The sequence below is a fragment of the Pollachius pollachius genome (assembly GCF_949987615.1).
Source record: "Pollachius pollachius genome assembly, chromosome: 4".
NCBI lineage: Eukaryota > Metazoa > Chordata > Actinopteri > Gadiformes > Gadidae > Pollachius > Pollachius pollachius.
In genome coordinates this window covers 12,151,267-12,171,398 of record NC_136937.1, presented here as the reverse complement: position 1 = coordinate 12,171,398, position 20,132 = coordinate 12,151,267, and the positions used below count along the sequence as shown (strand labels likewise).

The window sequence follows — 20,132 nt, the reverse complement described above, 5'->3', positions numbered from 1 at the left end:
TGTTTACTTTAATACAATCGTAACGCAATTACTCTTGACCATATGCTCGAATTGCAACTAAATGCATTATTTAGTGATAATCATTAAATATTTGTATTCGAGCCTCCGAGGTATTATTTTGAAGGTCAATATTATTTGTGAGAGTCACCGGTGAAAACAATAAATTATTTAATAATTATACATTGCATTTATTTAACACAATCAGTGCACGGGGGCTATAAATAGAGATATCTACATAAACCTTATTTTAATAGGTCCATGACATAAACAGTACACGCTGTAACACGTAACAGTACACGCTGTGTGCTTTAAGGAGGAAGCAGCACATTCGGCATATTTGTTTAAAAAAATGCTTGTTATTTCTCCTTACTGTATTAAAAAAAACCAATTTATTTGTATGTATTATGAATTGGCTTTGTGTAATAACATTTTCTGAATATTCTTTTCATTTTTAATTATAATTAGAAAGTCGTAAGCTTGACGAAACTGCCATACCGTCACGACGCTGCCTTTACTTGAATTCCAAGATGGCTACTGCTAGTATCCAGCGTTTTGTTTTATGAAAGAACCAAGAACCTAATGGATTACTGTCTTTTTTGGAGCAAAGATAATAGATAATTTCTGCACAAAATAAATCCAGGTTACCAAGGAGTATTGTCTTTGAGTTTAATTTCACCAACGGGGATGTATGCTCGAGGAAAGGGAAAGAAGAAGCACAACAACAAAGCGGTGAAGGATGTGAGTGACAGCGATAAGTACGCCGACCTCTTGGTGTTCGGCTATGCCTGCAAGGTCTTCCGAGACGACGAAAAGGCTCTCTTCCACGAACATGGCAAACACCTCATTCCATGGATGGGGGACAAGAAGATCACTATTGATAGGTCGGTTGAACAAACTTAAAAGGAATCGTTATTAACCACATCTGTCCCATTGCCTATTGAAGGGACTGTCTGGAGTCAGTTTTGCAGAAGCCAGAAGCCAATGTTTCTTCCTGACTACTAATTTGTCTTTGGATCTATGAACTACAAATGAATTGTAGTTTCTTTAATGCCAAGATGCGAATCCATGCCAATTATTACAATCATGCTGCCTATCACGATTTATGTATTTGTGATCATGGGAAATTCAGACCAGAGACTCCACTCAAGTTGCTTAGCATTTATAACCCTCAAGGCAAACCATGTCAACCTTGAAGTGGACTGCGTCTTGGCATGCCGGAAAGAATTTTCTCTGGAAAGCTAAGACCCAGGCAATAAATATGATGGATATGGAATAACAATAAAAATATGATAAAGTAATTCTTTCCGATTGACTTATTGTTGTAATGCCAACAGTACAACGCTGTCATGGTATGTTGCCATGGCGATGTCAACCAAACCAGAGCAAATTCTGTTCAACCTGACCTTAATCTCTTGTAGCCCAGAGTTAGAAGGAAAACATAAACTCTTGCGTAAAAGCTCAGTCTGTCATTCCCAAATGCTTTCTCGTCTCTTAACAGAATATTGCTTTTGACTCACTAAAGCAATATCTTGTGAGATTCCAATGCACTAATCGGCATGCTTTTAAAAAAGTGCAAAGTTGTGCATTTATTTGAACGCTGAATGATTGTGACTGACTGACCGATCAGCCTTTTCCATGATATGTATTCGATCGAACCCTCTTTGGTCTGCGTTCAGCGTGCTCCTGTTTTTTATTTGTGCAGCCTATGTATGTATGTCTTTATCACATAACCCAGTTCTTCCCCCAGCAAGGGAGGCAAAGGGGTCCCGCCAGACCCCCAATGCCCAACACCAGAAACCCTCCATTTCTTTGTCTCCGTGAAGAAACTTCAACTGAGCGGTGGCGTAGAGGAACGAACGCAGGGAAATATCCTCCGTTTGGGTTCTTACGGATAGGTATTTATGTGCCCGGGTTTGTGTGAATGTAACTTTCTTTGCAGATGTACAAGTGATGATGAGCTTTACAGGGGGGATTGAACCCTGTAAGGTAAGAGGAGAGCTGTTTTCTCTATTTTCTTTTTGTTTTCTTTTTGGTTCAGGTTTTCTGGTTTATAGGAATTGTAATCAACAAAACTTTGCTAGATAACTTGCTAGTGATTGTTCAAAGTAGGCTTAAGCTGTTTAGAAAGTTTCCAATACGTCAGTGCCTCACACAAGCACACTCCATAACAGGATGGGGTAGCAGCACTTATATTCCTCTTTCAATCATTCTTGTTAATCCCTATGTATAAGAACAACTCTTGGTTTAAGTTCCCTCCTACCCTTTCCTTCCCACCCCACTCCTCCCCTTATTGTCTCTGACTGCCAAGTAGTTTGTTGTGTGTGTGTGTGTGTGTGTGTGTGTTTGGCTGTGCGCGCTAGTGTATGTGCGTGTGGCTGCGTGCGTGTGTGTGTTTTTAAATCCCACGTTTTCCTCCGCCTGTCTAACCTTCGCGTTGGTCCAACAGATACGATGGACGTGGTCACGTGCATGACCTCTCAGAGTATGACAGCGGGTCGTGGAACACGTCCTACCAGCTGTCGGAGGAGGAGGCCCGCATCGAGGCGCTGTGCGACGAAGAGCGCTACCTGGCCATGCACACGGACCTGCTGGAGGAGGAGGCCAGACAAGGTGAGCTGCCGTCGCTACCGCCGGCTCCGTCCCTGGGGCCCCGACCGTCCTTAGGGCGGCCCGTGCCCAGATACCAGCCCTCTTTATCTCTTGTAGGGCTGTCAGGTTGTTGTCGGTTGGTTGGTTGATATGCACGTGTTCGACCACATGCTCATTGGTCGGACAAGCGCTGGTGTTACTTTCATAAGGAAATACAAATTCTTAATCCGTTATTCTAGGGGTCAGGAGGGACATATGCAGACCGATGTATTATATTTTTGATGACACGCAATATTGTGTTAGACAAAGCATTAATTATAAATACTAATTATTAATAGTCTCGGTACCGTTCTCTGTTATTATTATCCTGTCGTTTAATAGACACTAGAAACTATTGACTTCTAAGACAGGAGATCAAAACACCCCCGGTTTCACCCCTTTTGAATTCTCCCAATTTAAGGATGACTACTCCTCTACCTACTGAACACAAGACTGCAAACGAATCTAACACCATGTCAAATAAGACGTGGTTAAGAAAAAAAAAGACAAAAAGTGTGTTGGCCTTCTGATTATTATTTTTTCATGTTGTCTGCGATACAACTTTCCTGTTTATCGCCCGAAAGGCTTTGAGTTTGAACGTATCAGACATGTCACCTTGGCCCACATCCTATTTTCCTCCATTGGGACCCATTATATTGGACACAGAACAGAGCCTGAATCTAATCCTCCGACGTGTTGTCTCTCTTCTATGTGATGCTGCCCGGCGCAGTGCTCCATGAATCAATTTACCAGGTTGAATTGAGTGCACTGCGGCGGATCAAGTTAATCTAGAGATAACGTGATGTTTTTCAATTGGTCGTGGAGTTGGTCGAATTTCAGTGTACCACAGCCCTAATGTCTTGTTGTCTGGCCCGGACTGCCTGGTTCGACTGTCCATTCTCGTGTTTTATAATCTTCTGTTTGTTAAAGAGAGGGACTGCATGTACTTAATCAAAATATGATAATGCTCATGTGTGTGGCGATTATCGGGAACTATTGTTATTCTGCCCACAATTGTGGTGGCCTGAAGTTGATTTGTTTTTCAGCAACACAATTTTTTTCAATTGGAAATGATTAAGCAGTGCACATTTAATTACTGACGTGTGCTGATATTCTCTCGGCTGTCACACATACAAAAACCAAGTCCTTTGGGGAACACAAATCTGAAAACAACAGACGCAGTGTTATGCTTGTCATGTGCTCTCGAGGGTGTATTCTCCCACGATGGTTTGATACCATCACAAAGCAAACAAACAAACCTGAATGCGCACAGCTCACCATTGTTGTTATGTGTGAAAGAAGGTGTAAAACAACTGAAACAAAGACTATAGTGGCAACCTCCGTCTTTAAAGTCCACGCTCACTCACGTCTTTGATGACTTATTGGCATCATGCACTTTGCTGTTGGTTGCACAATGCTAACATTCTTATTGGCTCCTCTTTGCCAGTCCACACACGTTTTATTGGCAATTGAAGATGTGTAAGCGCAAAGCACGTTTTGCTTCTGTTCTGATATTTGCCATAGACGCAGGTCTTTGACCTGCACAAACACCCCAACAATGGAAAGGCCAGCCCCGACATTAGCCAACTGGTGGTTCTGGAACAGGCCGGTCACAAAGAGGGCAATTTCTAAGGCGCTATCCAGGTTATGTTTCTCTTATAGTGTAACAAAGCCTCAAGACTTCTTGGAAAATGAGCATACTATATATTTGAGGTCAACAAGTCAAACACAAATATGTTATTATGAGGATGTGCTTCTTTATTGTACATTTTCATAGGATTTCTGAAATGCTGTTGATTATATAACCAGTGAAAGTCAAAGATCTCAAGCTTCGTCCACGGTATGCAGATGAGTTGGCAAAGGCCAGTTTGCTAAAGTTCTGCTTGATGCTTTCTTAAAATAATCATTTTGCATAACTCTAAGTTGGGTGCTTGAATGATGGAGGTCCTCTAGGCTCCTGGAAGTGTTTACATTATTATTCATACAGCAGTCGTTTCATAGCGTCTGGGTTTGTCTGTTAATATAATGCTAATATAATGCACTTACACTACATTTACCGATCAGTTGTATCTTATTTACTGATACTTTCCTGTGGAGGATTTTACAAAACATATGAATATAAAGTAGCCTAACAGAGTTGTTTTTTTTTGGTCTACCAATGCCACACCATATTTAAATGTCAATGCTTAAATGAGAGCAAGGATCCCTGGCAGCGAGTTACTCCAGCCAGACTGGTTTATTCTATTGATTGCTAGAAATACAAAAATGGATAAAGTTCAAACTGTCAAAAAATACATTATCCATTTTTCATTAGCCTGTTTTTTATAAATACAATTCTTTAAAAGGTTTTGTCCAGGCATAAGAAACTCGATTTAGTCGGAACTGACTCCTCTTGCCTCCATCATTGTACATTATAATGAGAACATGCCCTCCTAAACCACAGGCCTAAATTGCATTCATTGAAGTAGGAAGCCAATGTTTTAAGTGAAATATGCCATCTAAGGCCAAAAGGCACAGGTCAAAATGAGTCTGCTGTTGATTTGTGCGATATTCAGGGACTGCTGTTCCAAATGCTTTTACTAGCAGTATAAACTTGTGCACGTACGCACAGACAGAGAGGGAAGCACACACACACGCACAAGCACACAGTGTCCCATAGGCTTGTTTGCCCTTGAATTGGGAGGCCTGGCCTCTCACTCAGGCTATTACCCATCTGTCCACAGAAGGGCCATCACAGAAATATTAACAATATTGATGGCGTGCTTGGGGATTTGAACCCTTGGGTCTTTTATCTCATGGCTTACTGGTAGCATTACTAGCAATCGACTGTATTGCTGGCCCTGTTTGCTAATGAATAATGGCAAATCTCCAACGTGGGCTGTTCATGGTTTCACTGATGTGAAAAATCTTGATAGGGCAACCAAACGCCATGACAAGTGTCAAGTTCACGTTGGTGCTGCTATGCGAGATTCCTTGCTAGGCACCATGCCTATAGATCAGGTTGTTCGAAATAATGTTGTCGTTCTTTTACTAGTTTGTTACTCTGACCGTTCTGTTTGATATTGTGGAAAGGGTGAATGATTCAGAGCACGATGCATTTTAAATGGCATCACTTTTGGTCCTGAGTCTTTTCTTAAAACAATTGTAACTGAAAATAAACATAGCTAAATTACAACCAATAACTTCAGTCATTGAGGGCAAAAATAGGCCCAGATTTTTTTATTTACTTTTACAAATCAAGAGTTGGCCTGATTTGACGGGCTTTGCATCCTCAGGGCTCCAGAGTGCGACCAAAATATTTAAGGGTGCGACTAATATTTTTTATAGGTCGCACCTGACTGGGTGAAAAAATAAATTTCCTTCGCAATCGCATCATCTCTCTGTGTTCTCCTGTAATCAAACTCACACTCATGGTTAGGGATGGGGATCGAAACCCGGTTCTTTCAAGGACCCGGTTCCACTTTTTTCAAAACCTGAAAATCATTCCTGTGATCAGACGCTGTAAGTCCAACCCTCCGTCCCGTTGTTCATTTATTTATTTTTTTGTCTGTATAGTAATGTTGTGTCCCTCGACTCGCGTCACGGCATTTAAATCAAATCATCCAATCACTGCAGCGTGTCCAAATGTTTTTTAATGTAATTGTAAGCAAACAGGTATTACAAGTAAAACAAGTGAAGTCTGGCAGTTAACTTTGCTTGCGAGGATGGCTGAACGGGCGAAAATAATTTATTGTAAAGGGGGGAACACAAACTCAATGGCCAAGCACATTAGAATTGTGCATCAAATAAAGACCAAATGCAGTACCTTCGACTGTCTCCGAGTTGAAAAGACTGTCTCCTCCTTCTCCTGTCGCACCACAGACGGGCCCGTCTTAATCATCCACTCAAACTATGAGCGGTAATCGCACAAACAGACATTGTCGCTAGTCTCGTCAGTTAAAAATAGTAATCCAATTGTGAAATCGGTGTTGTAATCAGCAGCATACAAGCTAGTTATCTTAAAAAGTAAATAAAGTTTCAGATGTGCTGCGTGATGATGTGTCGAGGTTGGCTCAGTAAAACGACTGTTAGGTTATCATGATGCGTTCGTTTTTTTAAGCGAGGTAAAAGCATAGAATGTTTTTTCATTAAAAAAAAACTAAGCCTACTGTTCCAACCTGCCCTACTACTGAGAGAAAACTTGCAACACTTTATTTTTATTATTATATATAATTGTGCTTCAAATAAAGACAAGCATTTCTCTACACCTCATGCTGGAGTGAATCGGTCTGGTACGAGTTCACGGGTAGTGAGTTGCGGGTTTGTCTGCCATTCCAGGCCATTTTCACGGGTAGAAGGTTGTGAAAACACGGGTTACATTTTGTGCTGGTGCACCTAAAAAAGAAGGGCCATCACAGAAATATTAACAATATTGATGGCGTGCTTGGGGATTTGAACCCTTGGGTCTTTTATCAATATAAAAGTTAGTGTTGAATGTCAATAGGAAAGAGGTGTTGGGGACAGGTCACTTTTGTCATTTTTTGTCTTCTGGCCAATTCAATAGTCAATCATTCATCAGAGGAATTTGCACATAGAGGTTTACTCTTTTTAGCAATATATAGAATACATCTTGACTAAACCAACACACACCTAAACCGCAAAACAACATGGCTCGAGTACCGTGAATTCGGACCCCCATTTTTCTGCTATGTGATTTTTAGAGAAGGGATTTCTCCATAAAATTGCCTATGAAATTCACAAAGTGAAGGATCGAAGCATTACCAGCCGAGCAGGTACGGGCAGCAGAGCGGAAGCTGGAAGAATCCACTCAAGCTGGCGCCTTGCAGTGGATCGTTGCAGGCGACCATCGCCCGACCTATAGATGAGACAATCATTGCCGCTGTCACTGGCACACCATCCGCGACAGAAGGAGAGGAGGTTCTTGTGGACTTCTTCTATGGTTTATTGACGGGTTTGACCATAGTGTTTATCGTCATGATGCGTCTTTTGGATAAGGCCGAGGTAAACCGAGGACTTGACTCTTTGATCACCGAAGATCCCAAGGCATGCATCGTAACAGCAGGGGTGCTAACCCTTCCGCCCTGGCCAAGTGCCCAACCTGCCTCTTGTTCCATCCTGGCCCCCCTAATCGTCCCCCGGCTACATTTTCCGCACCTCTCCACTCTGACACCTAATGTGTGACTGTCAGCGCCCCCCCGCCACACACACACACACATAGACACACATACTCACTATGTAAAGGGGATTGAGCACCTTGAGAAACTCTATGTAATGCAATCAATTATTATTATCGAATGCTAAATTCAAGGCTGCTAATAATGATTATTTTTGACTCATTCATGTGCTGCTCTATTGATGCATTTTTTGATAATGTAGTCTATTAAACGACCGTAGCATGCGTTACCAACAGCGCCCAAAGCGATGCATTAAACCGCTTTGCTTATTCTGAGCAAAGCGAGACAACATGAAGTGTGTTGGCTGCACAGTTGGCTCACGGCATAAGGTCATGGGTTCAAACCCAGCTGGGACCATTCTTTGAGGAGCTCGGATGTTCTTCCTGTGTTCACATTGGTCTGCAATTTCCTCCCACGCCAAAACACCTTTCACGGCCCTAGGCACCGGCAGTAAATCTGGAGTCCGTGGCGGGCTCCGCACTGCGGCTGACCTCCGCTCTTCCTCATGCTGCTGCCGAGGGGTTAAGAGCCCAGATCTAGGGCTAGCTCCCAAAGCCTACTTTTAAGCTTCGGATAACCGATTTCCCAAACCAATATTTTAATCCCCGGAGCAAAAAAATAGAATAGTAGTAAATCATAGTGCGTGTCTTCCCCTGCTTAGCCAATGGACACCACTGCTGCAGAATCCCCTTATGATCACCTGATCATAAATAAAAAAAAAAAAAAAATTGACTGTTAATTTTGTGATCGTTTGACGCTGAAATCGCGATCAAAATTTAATTAATTGCCCAGCCCTAGCCTACAGTCTTCCTTAAGAAGGCAAAGATCAAAACTAGAACATCACGTGGGATTGATGCGCGGCTTTATTATCAACTCATCGGTCCAAGCTAGACGCGGTTCTGTCTGAGCTTTGATGTAGCTCAAAAGTTAATAATTAACTCACTGAAGCGTTCTCGGACTGAGGGATGTCTCATGCCCTTACGTTTTTTTTTGTTTTTTTTTAATCAATGAGGTACTACTGGGATATTTGGAAGAAATGTATCTTCTACCTGCGGTTCACAAATATTCAATAGGCCTAACCTAGGCCTTTTCTTTTATCAAAAAAAAGTAATGATTTTTCCTCTTCTTCTTGATGTTGCAGAGGAAGAGTACAAGCGTCTGAGCGAGGCCCTGGCGGATGAAGGCACCTACACTGCTGTGGGATTCAAATACACCGCCGACTACTACGACCCCTCACAGCCCACCGAGGAAGAGGAGGCCAACAGAGAGGCTGGTGAGGACACACACAAACAGAGGCACGGACTGATGCACGCATGCACGTACTGACACACGTACACATCAGTGGAGGTAGAAGGTTGTGAAAACACGGGTTACGGGTTCCCTGGAACCCACCATTATTCTTGTTCAAGAATCATTCCCATTATATGAAAGTTATGGAGAGCGATAAAAAGGTGACCTTATGGCGTTAAAGGCGATTTGGTTTTTTGGTTAAAGGCGAATTGGTACACCTAAATTTTGTGCTGGTGCACCTAAAAAAAAATAAAAAAGCTAGGCGTACCAGTGCAACCAACGCATAAAGTTAGTCTGTAGCCCTGATCCTTTCCTTCTGCCCTTGTAGTCCATTTCAAAGACATGCTGCCCACCAGCTTTCAAATGACAGTGATGCCACTGGTGGCTTTGTACTAATTTTATTCACATAACTATCCCTCCCTACTATTTTGTAGTTCACCAAAACACCCTGAAACAACTTTAGTCTCACATTCTTATGCCACCATACACCAACAGCGCAAGCAGGCCAATGGCAACCAAGTGCGCAGTCCTTCCTCCCTCACTTTAAAAACCACCAGCCGCCACTGATGCACACACACACACACGCACACACACACACACACACACACACACTCTTGTGAAGAGGACCCGGCAAGACGGCAGCAGCATTCACTAAAACTCAATATAACTGAGTAAACAAAACGCAACACCACGTTTAAAACATTATTTTACAATCTGAATCATCGAGTCAGGTAGAGATTTGAACAGATTTGGACACAAACAGACGGCTCCAGACAGGGTGTCTCTCTCATGCTCCTCTCTCCTCCCCCCTTCCCCCTCCTCCTCCGGGTTTTCATATGGGTGTTCGTCAGAAGAAGCAGAGCAGGATGAAGACGAGGAGCCCTTCATAGCGCCTGCCGGTCTCACCATCCCCCCCGACGTAGAGCTGGTGAGTGATCACCGTATTCACCGTGCGCCGTGGTTCTGTCAATCGACCAATCACCGAACCCCTTCTCAAAGGAACCATCCTTGATGATGAAGGGAGGTTTTCAGTGACGGTTAAGAGGGCTCCGGGCTAGGGGGTGTTGCCTGTGAGGCCACGCCCCATAGTCCTTGGAGACTTTAACAGTGATTAAGAGCTACAGAAACCAAAAGGTCTGATTTATAAAGGAAATGTGGGATTAGCAGCAAAGTGATGCTTTGGCTGCCTGACAATAAAAGCAAAGTTAAGAGCCTACTTTAGACTTATGAGGGGCATTTAACATTATGGATGACATTTTATAGAGGCAATGAGGCCAATTTAAATGAATGAATTGTGAAGGTCTTTGAGACTGTGATGTAAACACAGTAATGCTCATTGTATTTAATAAACGGAGGACTGGAAATGGAGTGCAGTGCGAGGCTGAGGTTTATTATGCTGCGTAATGTCTGCCAGTGAGGCGTCTGCAGGGACCAGCATTTGCTCCCCTTCCTCCCTTGTCCAGTTGTGACTCATATACCCATTACCTATGATGCGGGGTTGTTAAAGCTAAGAGCATTTGAGATTGTGGGTACTTACTCTGGTTATAGGTTTTTCTGGATTCCCGAGCCTCGTCTTTAACCGTTTGGACACAAACACACTGCGCTCTTTATTTTTTTTATCAACCACTTAACCACACAAGAGATGCACCATTCATGGATCTAAGCATACGCTTATAAGTTTAGTGTTTTTAAACGTGTGTGTGTACGTCAGTGTTTCCCCTATATGCACCTAGCAGCGGCGGTTAGTGGAGAGCCTCAGCTTATCTCTTTAAAATACGAATGTTATATTATTTTGCGCTACGCAAAATAATATAACATTCTGTGCATTGCGGACGCTGGATATGCGTTGCATATCCAGGTCAATTCACACACTTGTGAGTAAAGCATATAAACGGAGAGGAGAGGAGAGTTCCATCTTATCTCTTTAAAAAAATAATGTTATGTTATTTTGCGCTACGGATGCTTCATATCCAGGTCAATTCACACACCTGTGAGTAAAGCATATAAACGGAGAGGAACTTCTGTAAAATTGGAAATAAATTGGCAGATTCAGAGTTTGCGGTTCAATAGATCATCAGTGAAACCTCGTTGCGACACAATTGACACCTATAGCTAAATGTAGTAACCTAGAGAACCAGCTACAACAATGATTTCATCCAAACGAGTCTTTAGTGAACGGTGAACGGTCTGCAAAGTGCAAAACTGAAAACTGTAAAATTTCAATAGCGTCGCCATTATTGACTCTAGAGCCCCAAAACTTGTTCCATATAGGTATGGCCTCTTTATGGTAAGACTACAACCTTTTAGTTTTGAAAAATATATATTTTCTTATCTTTTAGGAATTTTTATTTAGCAACAATTTCAATAGCGTCGCCATTATTGACTGATTAGAGCCCCAAAACTTGTTCAATAGAGGCATGGCCTCTTCATGGTCCCACTACAACCTTTGTGATGGGGAGAGGGGAGGGAGTGGGAAGATGCATTGGTTTGAGGCACAGACCTTTTCGATTGTTGCAGTATTTGTGTTATGTGATTTTACTGTATAGGGTGGTTGTTGATGTAATATATTTTTTGTTAAATATATGTAAATAATATACTTATTATGTTCAATCTCTACATATTTCCCCTGCTCATTACTGTGCACAAATGTACTGTATGTGCACCCTTCTGGTGCCGGCAGACACATAGAAACATGTTTGTGAGCGGGAAAAAACATTTCACCTCCGGTGCTGCAACTCCATCGTAGGGGAAACACTGTATATATATATATTGTCTGAGTGATTCAAAGCCATCCTACGTCACTGTGGCTCGTGACTGAAGCTGTCTTACAGGCAGGCTAGGTTAATCACAGACCCTGGATCACAGGTGTGGTCCATCGCACTCACAGCCAATCAGAATCCCATTACCCAGTTACCATGGGAAAGAAGACGGTGGTCAAACTGATCATACCAACCTGCACCGTTTAATGATATAAAGGTGCTGGAGAAAGGTCTGCCTTATCACATCCGGCAGCAGATGAAGCAGTGCGGCCCTCACAGCTTTGTGGTTACAAATGTTTTAAAAATGTATATATTTCTGTTTTCAATGTACTGGAGGACCATAAAAAGGCACGCTAACTATTACAAGCTAAGTAAAAAGGTTTAGGTATTTGGTTCACGGGTTTTAGTATTTGAAGTATACTTTCCTTTAATCTAACAGTTATTATTTAGTCCAGTGCCCCCCTGCCTGTTCTGTTGGTTGATGCGGCGGCCATGTCGTCCTCCATCGAACGCCACTTGCTTATGTGACGTGTAATAAAACCTGGGCCTTTTTCATCGCTTCAGGGTCTCTGATCATCTACTGCATGTCACATGACCTACTGTGGGGAACCAACAGGCTTCAAACATCATTGAAGGCCCTGACATGAATGCGGCGTGTTTAAACATTGATGGCTCCCGTCTCGTGCTCGTTTTTCTACCCTTAATGAGAATGCTTTTATAGTCTGCATTAATGTCATGGAGGGAACTAATCCAACATTCTGTAGCATTTCCTCAAAAGCTTTGATCCCTATTCTGTATTATTGGAAAGATGGTGTGTTGGCCCATTTTCGTGCTAGAAGTAGTATTAGTCACCCAAAAACTTTTAGCTTTTCCACCTTTTATAAAAGGTTTTTACAATGAAAGATTTCATGTCGATAGTCCATTTCTGTTTGTATCAGCGGCCCATCCCTCCTTCTTTTTCTAACTATATTCAAACATGACTAGCGCCCTTGATCACATCTCCAGTTTCGAAGGGCGTCACATTCCCTTAACATAATCCTAAACCCCTTGAGGAAAAGTGAAATCTCCCAAATCCTAAAGATGAAACCTTCAGAAGGAACACAGAGGAGGGATTCCTCCTCCCAGGGACCCTTGGGAGCGCAATGGGCTCCAAAATGTGTAAACACAGAATGGTAGCATAATAAGCAAAGTAATGCAGTTCAAAATCATCAGTCGTGACTGAATCTGAGCTAGTCTGTTTATCCCGCTAAATAAAAGAGGGCTTGATTGTTAGGCGGTTGTTGTTTGTGGCTTTACTTTGTGACTGATTCCGTTCCCTGATTCCCAGCACAGATTTTAAAAACATTTTTGTGATTCAAGTCAGTTGTCGGATGCTTGAGTGAAACTCGACTCGGAATGAATTTCCACCGAGACAATCATCATCTTGTAATCAGGACTTGAAAAAGTTGTGACCTTTTTTAAGTGCCTTTTTAATATACAGTTTTCTGTTATTGAAGCGGCTTTGATGAAACCTCCAGAAGTAGCCACTTCAAAATCAACAGGACTTCCATAACAATTATCTATCATAGACCGAGGGTCCCTCTCTGAGACAGAACCGCAAATTTCTCTATCATAGTTCGACTTTCTAATCAGGTCATTTTTCCGTTTTTGGCTTTTGTGGCTTTATAAGTGGCCTTTGATGAAACCTTCCAGAAATATTGATCTCAAAATCCCAAACCCTTTTGTTGTTGTTGTTGTCGTTTCCCTCGGCAGCCGGCGACCAGCAAGACCCACGCCATCATCGAGCGGACGGCCAACTTTGTATCCCAGCAGGGCGCCCAGTTCGAGATCGTGCTGAAGGCCAAGCAGTCGGGCAACTCCCAATTCGACTTCCTGCGCTTCGACCACTACCTCAACCCATACTACAGGCACATCCTGCGGGCCATGAAGGAGGGCCGCTACACCGCCACCGCCGACAAGCCCGAGCCGGACCAGGGTTAGTGGGGGGGTGGGAGGACTGGGGGATACCGCTAGGTTTTAGAGATACGATTCAACTTTGCTATAAACGCGGTCATGTGACGCGCAATGTTGTTATAGGAAGTACGACGCAACTAAATTAAATGAGCGTGGACGTTATTTTTATTTTTTATAAAAGGACAACTGACCATGACTGAAAGGACTGATCATTGTGTCATCATATGGTAAACCTAACCTAAATAAATTACTAATACTGTCCAGTACTCTCATTGCGGTAACTCTTGGCAAAATCAAATCAGTTGCTGAGGGAATCATCCGCGAAAATTGGCTCCAAACAAGCACCTAGTTAAACTGGATGTTAAGTTCAATCCTGATGGTGGAATTTCCTTTGAAAAATGTAACCAATTAATTGTAGGGAATTTACATCCACATTTGCTTGTTTTTTTTATACGCCTCTTGTTCAGAGGTTTATAATTAGTTTTATTGAATTAACGGATTTCCATGAAACTTGTTGAAGACAAGGAACGCTATAAAATTGATTGTTTGATGTATGATCATTGTTAGGACGGTTCTGTTTGGTTTATCAGCGGCATGAAAAACCATATGTCTAACAGAACGTATAAGAAACAGCTTTATTTTACAATTGGAAACTTTAGTCTGTCATGATTGCATCCAAGATACACAAGCGTGTTTTATTCACAACGTCACTGTTGAGGGCTGAACGTCCGCCTCCTCCCTGCAGACTCGTCGGACGACTCAGACGCAGATGGTGACGGCAGCTACCTGCACCCCAGCCTGTTCGCCCCCAAAAAGAACGCCCGCCTGGCGGAGATCATGAAGGTAATGCACACGTACTCACACAGACACTCGCACTGGCGCACACATGCAACACATCTCACACACACACACACGCGCACATCTCACACACACACGCACATCACACACACACACACCTCACACACAGACGCATATCTCACACACACACGCGCATCTCACACGCACATCTCACACACACACAGACGCACACACACAGTCGCACCCCTCACACACAGACAAACATCTAACAAACAGACACACAGCTCTCACACCTGACATATGCACACACAAAACACACGTCACACACACACACACAAAACACATCCCACAAACACACAAAACACACACACACACACACACACACACACACACACACACACACACACACACACACACACACACACACACACACACACACAAAACAAATATCACACGACCCACCGAATGTTTATTTACTCTTTCTTTCCGCAGGCCCACTGACTAAGCAACAACGGTCCAAAAAAATAAAATAAACGTCATTAAAATGGCCATAGTGTGCTAAAGAGTGCATTGTACTGAAACGGACGCGGCTGTATATTTTTGCTGGAGTAATATTGTGCCATTCCATTATCGTGTCCAGACACTATTACTCATTCCACCTGGCTCACCGGGGGTCCGGGCTCTCGTTGCCAGCAGGCTGAGGGTGGTGGTGGTGGTGGGGGCGGGGTAATGAATTATCGGCCGTGCACCGGGACCTTTCGCTCTCAGAGTCAGCGGCGCACCTATCTCTCCATCGATCGGTTCGACTTTGAGTCCTGTTCCTGTTCCGTCTCCTTGATATGTATTTACTTAAATTCTTGCTTTTCTTTTGAATCAGTATTCTGTGTAATTGTTTGGTTTACATCTTTTTGGGTCAATCTTGACTCAGACTTTGAACACAACTTCAATCGTCAAGGCATAAACGCACTAGACCGGCCTTAAAGGTGCAGTAGAACTGAAATCATAATGTCATTTATTCTAATAAACATTAATTGTCTCAATTGTATCTTAGTTGTATATATCGTGTCTCAGCCTCTACAGGTCATGGACCCCGATCATCCGCTGGCCGCGCTCGTACGCAGAGCCAAGCTGGAGAGCAACGGTGGCTACGCCATCGCCGCCACACCCAGCGAAGTCCTGGAGGCGCCGCCGGCAAGCACGCCCCCACCGGCACAGTACTCCGCTGACCGTGAGTTGGCTCTCCTCGCCTCGCCTCTCTTTACCTTTTCTCTCCTCTACTGTCTTATTTCCTCTCTTTGCCTCTCCTCTCCTCTCCTCTCCTCCTCTCCCTTCCTCTCCTCTCCTCTCTTCTCCTCACCTCACCTCACCTATCGTCTCCTCTCCTCTCCTCTCTTCGCCTCTCCTCACTTAGACTCTTCACTCCTCTTCTCGCCTCACCTAGCCTCTCCTCTCCTCTCCTCATCTAGCCTCTGCTCTCCTCTTCTCTCCTCACCTAGCCTCTCCTCTCCTCTCCTCATCTAGCCTCTCCTCTCCTCTTCTCTCCTCACCTAGCCTCTCCTCTCCTCTCCTCATCTGGCCTCTCCTCTTCTCTTCTCTCCTCACCTAGCCTCTCCTCTCCTCATCTAGCCTCTCCTCTCCTCTTCTCTCCTCACCTAGCCTCTCGTATTGGCTCTGAAAGGGCCGGATCTTCTCCCTCGTAGTTTCGGGACAGATTCCTTTTCTCTTTTGCTTTTTCCACTGTTCCCCTTGTATTGGTTGTGACAGTTTTATTTGTCTACAGCTGACAAATAAAACCTTTTCTTTTCCCGGAAATGGGGCAAGACGTGTCTCCTGAATGGCCTAAAGTTTTGATCGTAAGACTATAACAACATACAATCGCAGACAGCTGTTTTATACAAGTCAGAAAATTGAAAACAAAAAAGTAAATGTTTGGAGCGTCCCAAATACATATTTGCACTGCGGTGTCTTGTCGTGTTTCTTCATCACCTGGCCTGTTTCAGTAGCAAAATGCAAGGCCCAGCACGTTTTCTGTCATCTCCTACTACAATGGGGGTCCGAGGTCCCATCACTGTCAGTGTGTGTTTGCCTCGAGTGTGTTCTCTGGTCCCCGACCGAGGTGTTAAGCAATCGTCCATGACTAAACAAAGATAACACTTTTCTCAAGAGAAAGAAAGCTTGCCCGCTAAAATCCCCGGTATAAAAGGTATAAAACAAACAACGCGGGGCGCTACTGCAAGTGCGACTATCGGCTAACAGAGCTAAGTGTCCAATGTTGTTAACCCCCAGTGTTGGGGAAGTTCACTTTCTACGTGAACCAGTCTAAAGTTCAGTTCACACATTTTAAAATGAACCAGTTCAGTTAAACGTTCATAATTCAAAATTTTAAACTAAGTTCACAGTTCCAAAAAATGAACTAGTTCATAGTTCTTTTTTTCAATATGTTTCAATATGATGTTTTTTCCGGTATTTTGAACATTGAGCCCCCTTTGTGGTTTGTCTAGGATGAAATAGAGGTTGAATCAAGTATCGTAGCAAAATACAGTTTCTATCGTGTTTTATTGCACATTTAGCGCATTTCGAAATCCCATTGATTTCTGTTGGAAGACTCATTGGTCGTTGGCCGGAAACGGAAAGGGGGGGTGTTTATGTTTGGTTGTAGTCTTTTCGCTCGGTTCTAGCCCTACTGTTGGGACGGAGAACCAAGCGAAAAGATTACAACCAAACGTAAACAGCCCCCCTTTCCGTTTCTGGCCAACAAGCAATGATTCTAGGAGGTATTCTAGTCCGCTGAGCTATGAGCCAGAGAGCTAACGTTATGGATTGTACATATTTATAATCTGAAATTCGTCTCAGCCTTTATGCCACATATACTCTAGGGTCTATAGCATATAACCGCGTTGTCTGATTACAGTTTAATTCATTTTTCACAATTTAACAGCTCTCGTTTTGAAGAATAATCACCGCGCCATTCGTTTCTATTGGAATCGTGACGGTCTATACTTTCAACATGAAGTGTACATATTTATAATTTGAAATTCGTCCCAGCCTTTATGCGACAGATACTATAGGGTCTATAGCATATAACCGCGTTTTCTGATTACAGTTTAATGTAACAGTAAGCTGACAACACAGCAACTGCAAATTAACCACACAGAGATAACCATGGCAACCGGTCAAACAACACGGCGATCTGCGCGCGCATCCGACGTGTTGATAAACAAATAACCCCCCTATTGAACGAAGTTAAACCGAGTGAGCGTGCCGTTCACAGACACCAGAATGAAAGAGTTCACAGTAACGTTCATCAGGCAGTAATACAGTAGTACGTTCAGTTCACGTTCGCCCAAAATATGAACGAGTTCATGAACTATCGTTCAATGAACGCGTTCAGGCACAACACTGTTAACCCCACTGCCCATTTGCCAAGCTGTGTGGAGAGGCGTGTGTCATAGTGTTGTCTTGTTACGATCTCTAATCATCCATTACACAGAGTCGTCATACCTACAATCGGCCCAGGTTTCATCGCAGACATTTGAATTCTTTCTTTTTCACCTTTTCTTTCACTTCCTTTTGTTCCTTTGCTGCTTCACTCTTTCTCTCTTCCTCTCGCCTTCTTTTCCTCTTTCTTTCTTTTTCCCTTTCTGTCTATCATTCTGCGCATACTTGTGCCTGCCTACATGAGACACGTAGCAGAACCTCCGACAAGGGAAGCCGGCTGAGGCTTTCTCTCTCAACCCTCTCGACAAGCTGTTTGAGGTAATGGATTCTGAGTCCCTGGACCACAGCAGCGTTTAATAAGGTCCTCAGTCCATCAGCGGGGGGGCCCACCTGCGCCACGATCGCTTCGTCGATAGGAGGCGTCGCTCCCCAATAGTGCTGTTTTTGTGGTCGGCGGTGCGGTCGGGTACACTGTCCCTTTTCATGTAGCTATTGATCTCCGGCTCCTCCCAGCAGGAGTCCTGGCCGACAGCCTGACCTTGAACCAAAGCCGACGCAAGGAAAGCCGAAGTAGAAAGAGGGGCTGAATTCTCCATGTGATAGAGGAGAGGGTTTCTCCTCCAACAACATGTTCCAAGTCTCATAGTGTCTGCACTCAGGTCCTTTGGCAGCGTAGGACGCTAACAACACCAGACACAGTGATGTTTTCATGCTGCATATGGCAAGTCGTTTTTTATTTTGCTAAGAATAATGGCTTGCCATTTTACTCCGAAAAATGTTCTAAGTGGCAGGCAGTTTGCAAAAATGAATCGGTGCCGAGCAGATAAAACTTCATTGGCCGCACAGCGTGCCTTCAGACATTCTAGTGTAAAGTAATTCAGTATCAATTAGATGGCTCTCACTGATGTGTCGGGGAATTTGGAATGAAAAAGGGTTTGTGATGAGGCAGAAACTTCCAACTTCTCTGTCATATTAATGGGATTCATTATCAAGGATTTTGAATTCCTCAGATACAAATGGTACTGGGACATGCATCTGAGAATATGAACACGATAAATGTTTGATCCTTTCCGCTTTGACGCAAAACAAAGCAGCATCTTTGCATCAAAAACAAATTGATCAAAGCTACTTATACATTTCCACTTGTGCAGTCGTAAAGGCAGGTGTGACTTGCAATCACTTGTTATCAGAAGCCTCTTATCTTGAACGTCATACATTCCGTCAGAACTTCAGGTTTTAATGATGCGCGAAATGTAATGAGGGATTACATAGTTAAGCCCTACTTTTCTAACCAATCTGTTGTGTGGTTGGAGCATCTTGACAGATGATATTTTAATATATCGCAGACTTAATTGGAGTTAGTCTAATCATAATGGCACTAGTAATGATTATAAACGTCCATTATAATAATTATGATAATAATCTTAATAGACACCATTTACATCATGATAAAAAGCATGGTGTAATAATCAAAACAAGATGTGTTCATTAATACGACCACCTGTAGCCATTACCAGGACTACAACTGCTTTCTGTTTATGGACCACAAGGTATTTCTCCCCTGCTATTTATACAGAATGCCTTCAAAATTAATTGAATCCCAAACATTTGCTAACATAGCAAGCGACTAGCTTCTTCTGTGTTGATCGATTCGCGTTTGTAATAAATATTCTTTTAAGAACTCTGCTTATGTATTCTACTGCGAGAAATTGTGAAAAAACGATTGTGTCGATTTAATTATTCATCATCAGAAACCGAAATATCAATTTAACAGCACGTGCTCTGGTTGTGATGGGCAATTTTCATCTTTTGACAATCAACCTATTTAAATTATTGAATCTAAAAAAAAATACCCAATGAATCCATGCACAACGAAGGCAATCCAAAGTCCCTGCATTGGTTCTGAGCTGGTCTGCGTCTCGTGAACTCTGTGCTCTTAAAAGAAGAGCAGACAGTTGTGGAGTACTTACCGCTCCTCTGTGAAGGCCCACATCAACTAAACGCCAGGCCGGCTGGTGGTGGTCCCAACGCCTAGTTACATGCTCCCTGACCCTTCCTCTATCTCTCTGTCCCCCCCTGTCTTAGCTCAGGC

The 20,132-nt window shown here is 43.2% G+C and overlaps 1 protein-coding gene across 2 annotated transcripts in view; it reads left to right on the top strand.

The window, feature by feature from the left end:
* Window positions 1–535: 535 nt before the first annotated feature.
* Window positions 536–20,132, top strand: part of sfswap (splicing factor SWAP) — a 76,521-nt gene continuing 56,924 nt past the window's right edge. The window contains exons 1-7 of one of the 2 annotated variants that reach the window (XM_079735255.1): window positions 536–881; window positions 2,447–2,610; window positions 8,944–9,075; window positions 9,944–10,020; window positions 13,604–13,826; window positions 14,550–14,647; window positions 15,674–15,830. In XM_079735255.1, coding sequence (XP_079591381.1) covers window positions 685–881; window positions 2,447–2,610; window positions 8,944–9,075; window positions 9,944–10,020; window positions 13,604–13,826; window positions 14,550–14,647; window positions 15,674–15,830 — 1,048 coding nt within the window. In that variant the 5' untranslated portion in view covers window positions 536–684. Of the gene's footprint in view, window positions 1,987–2,446; window positions 2,611–8,943; window positions 9,076–9,943; window positions 10,021–13,603; window positions 13,827–14,549; window positions 14,648–15,673; window positions 15,831–20,132 lie in introns of both variants that reach the window. The other variant, XM_079735256.1, reaches the window with a different exon arrangement.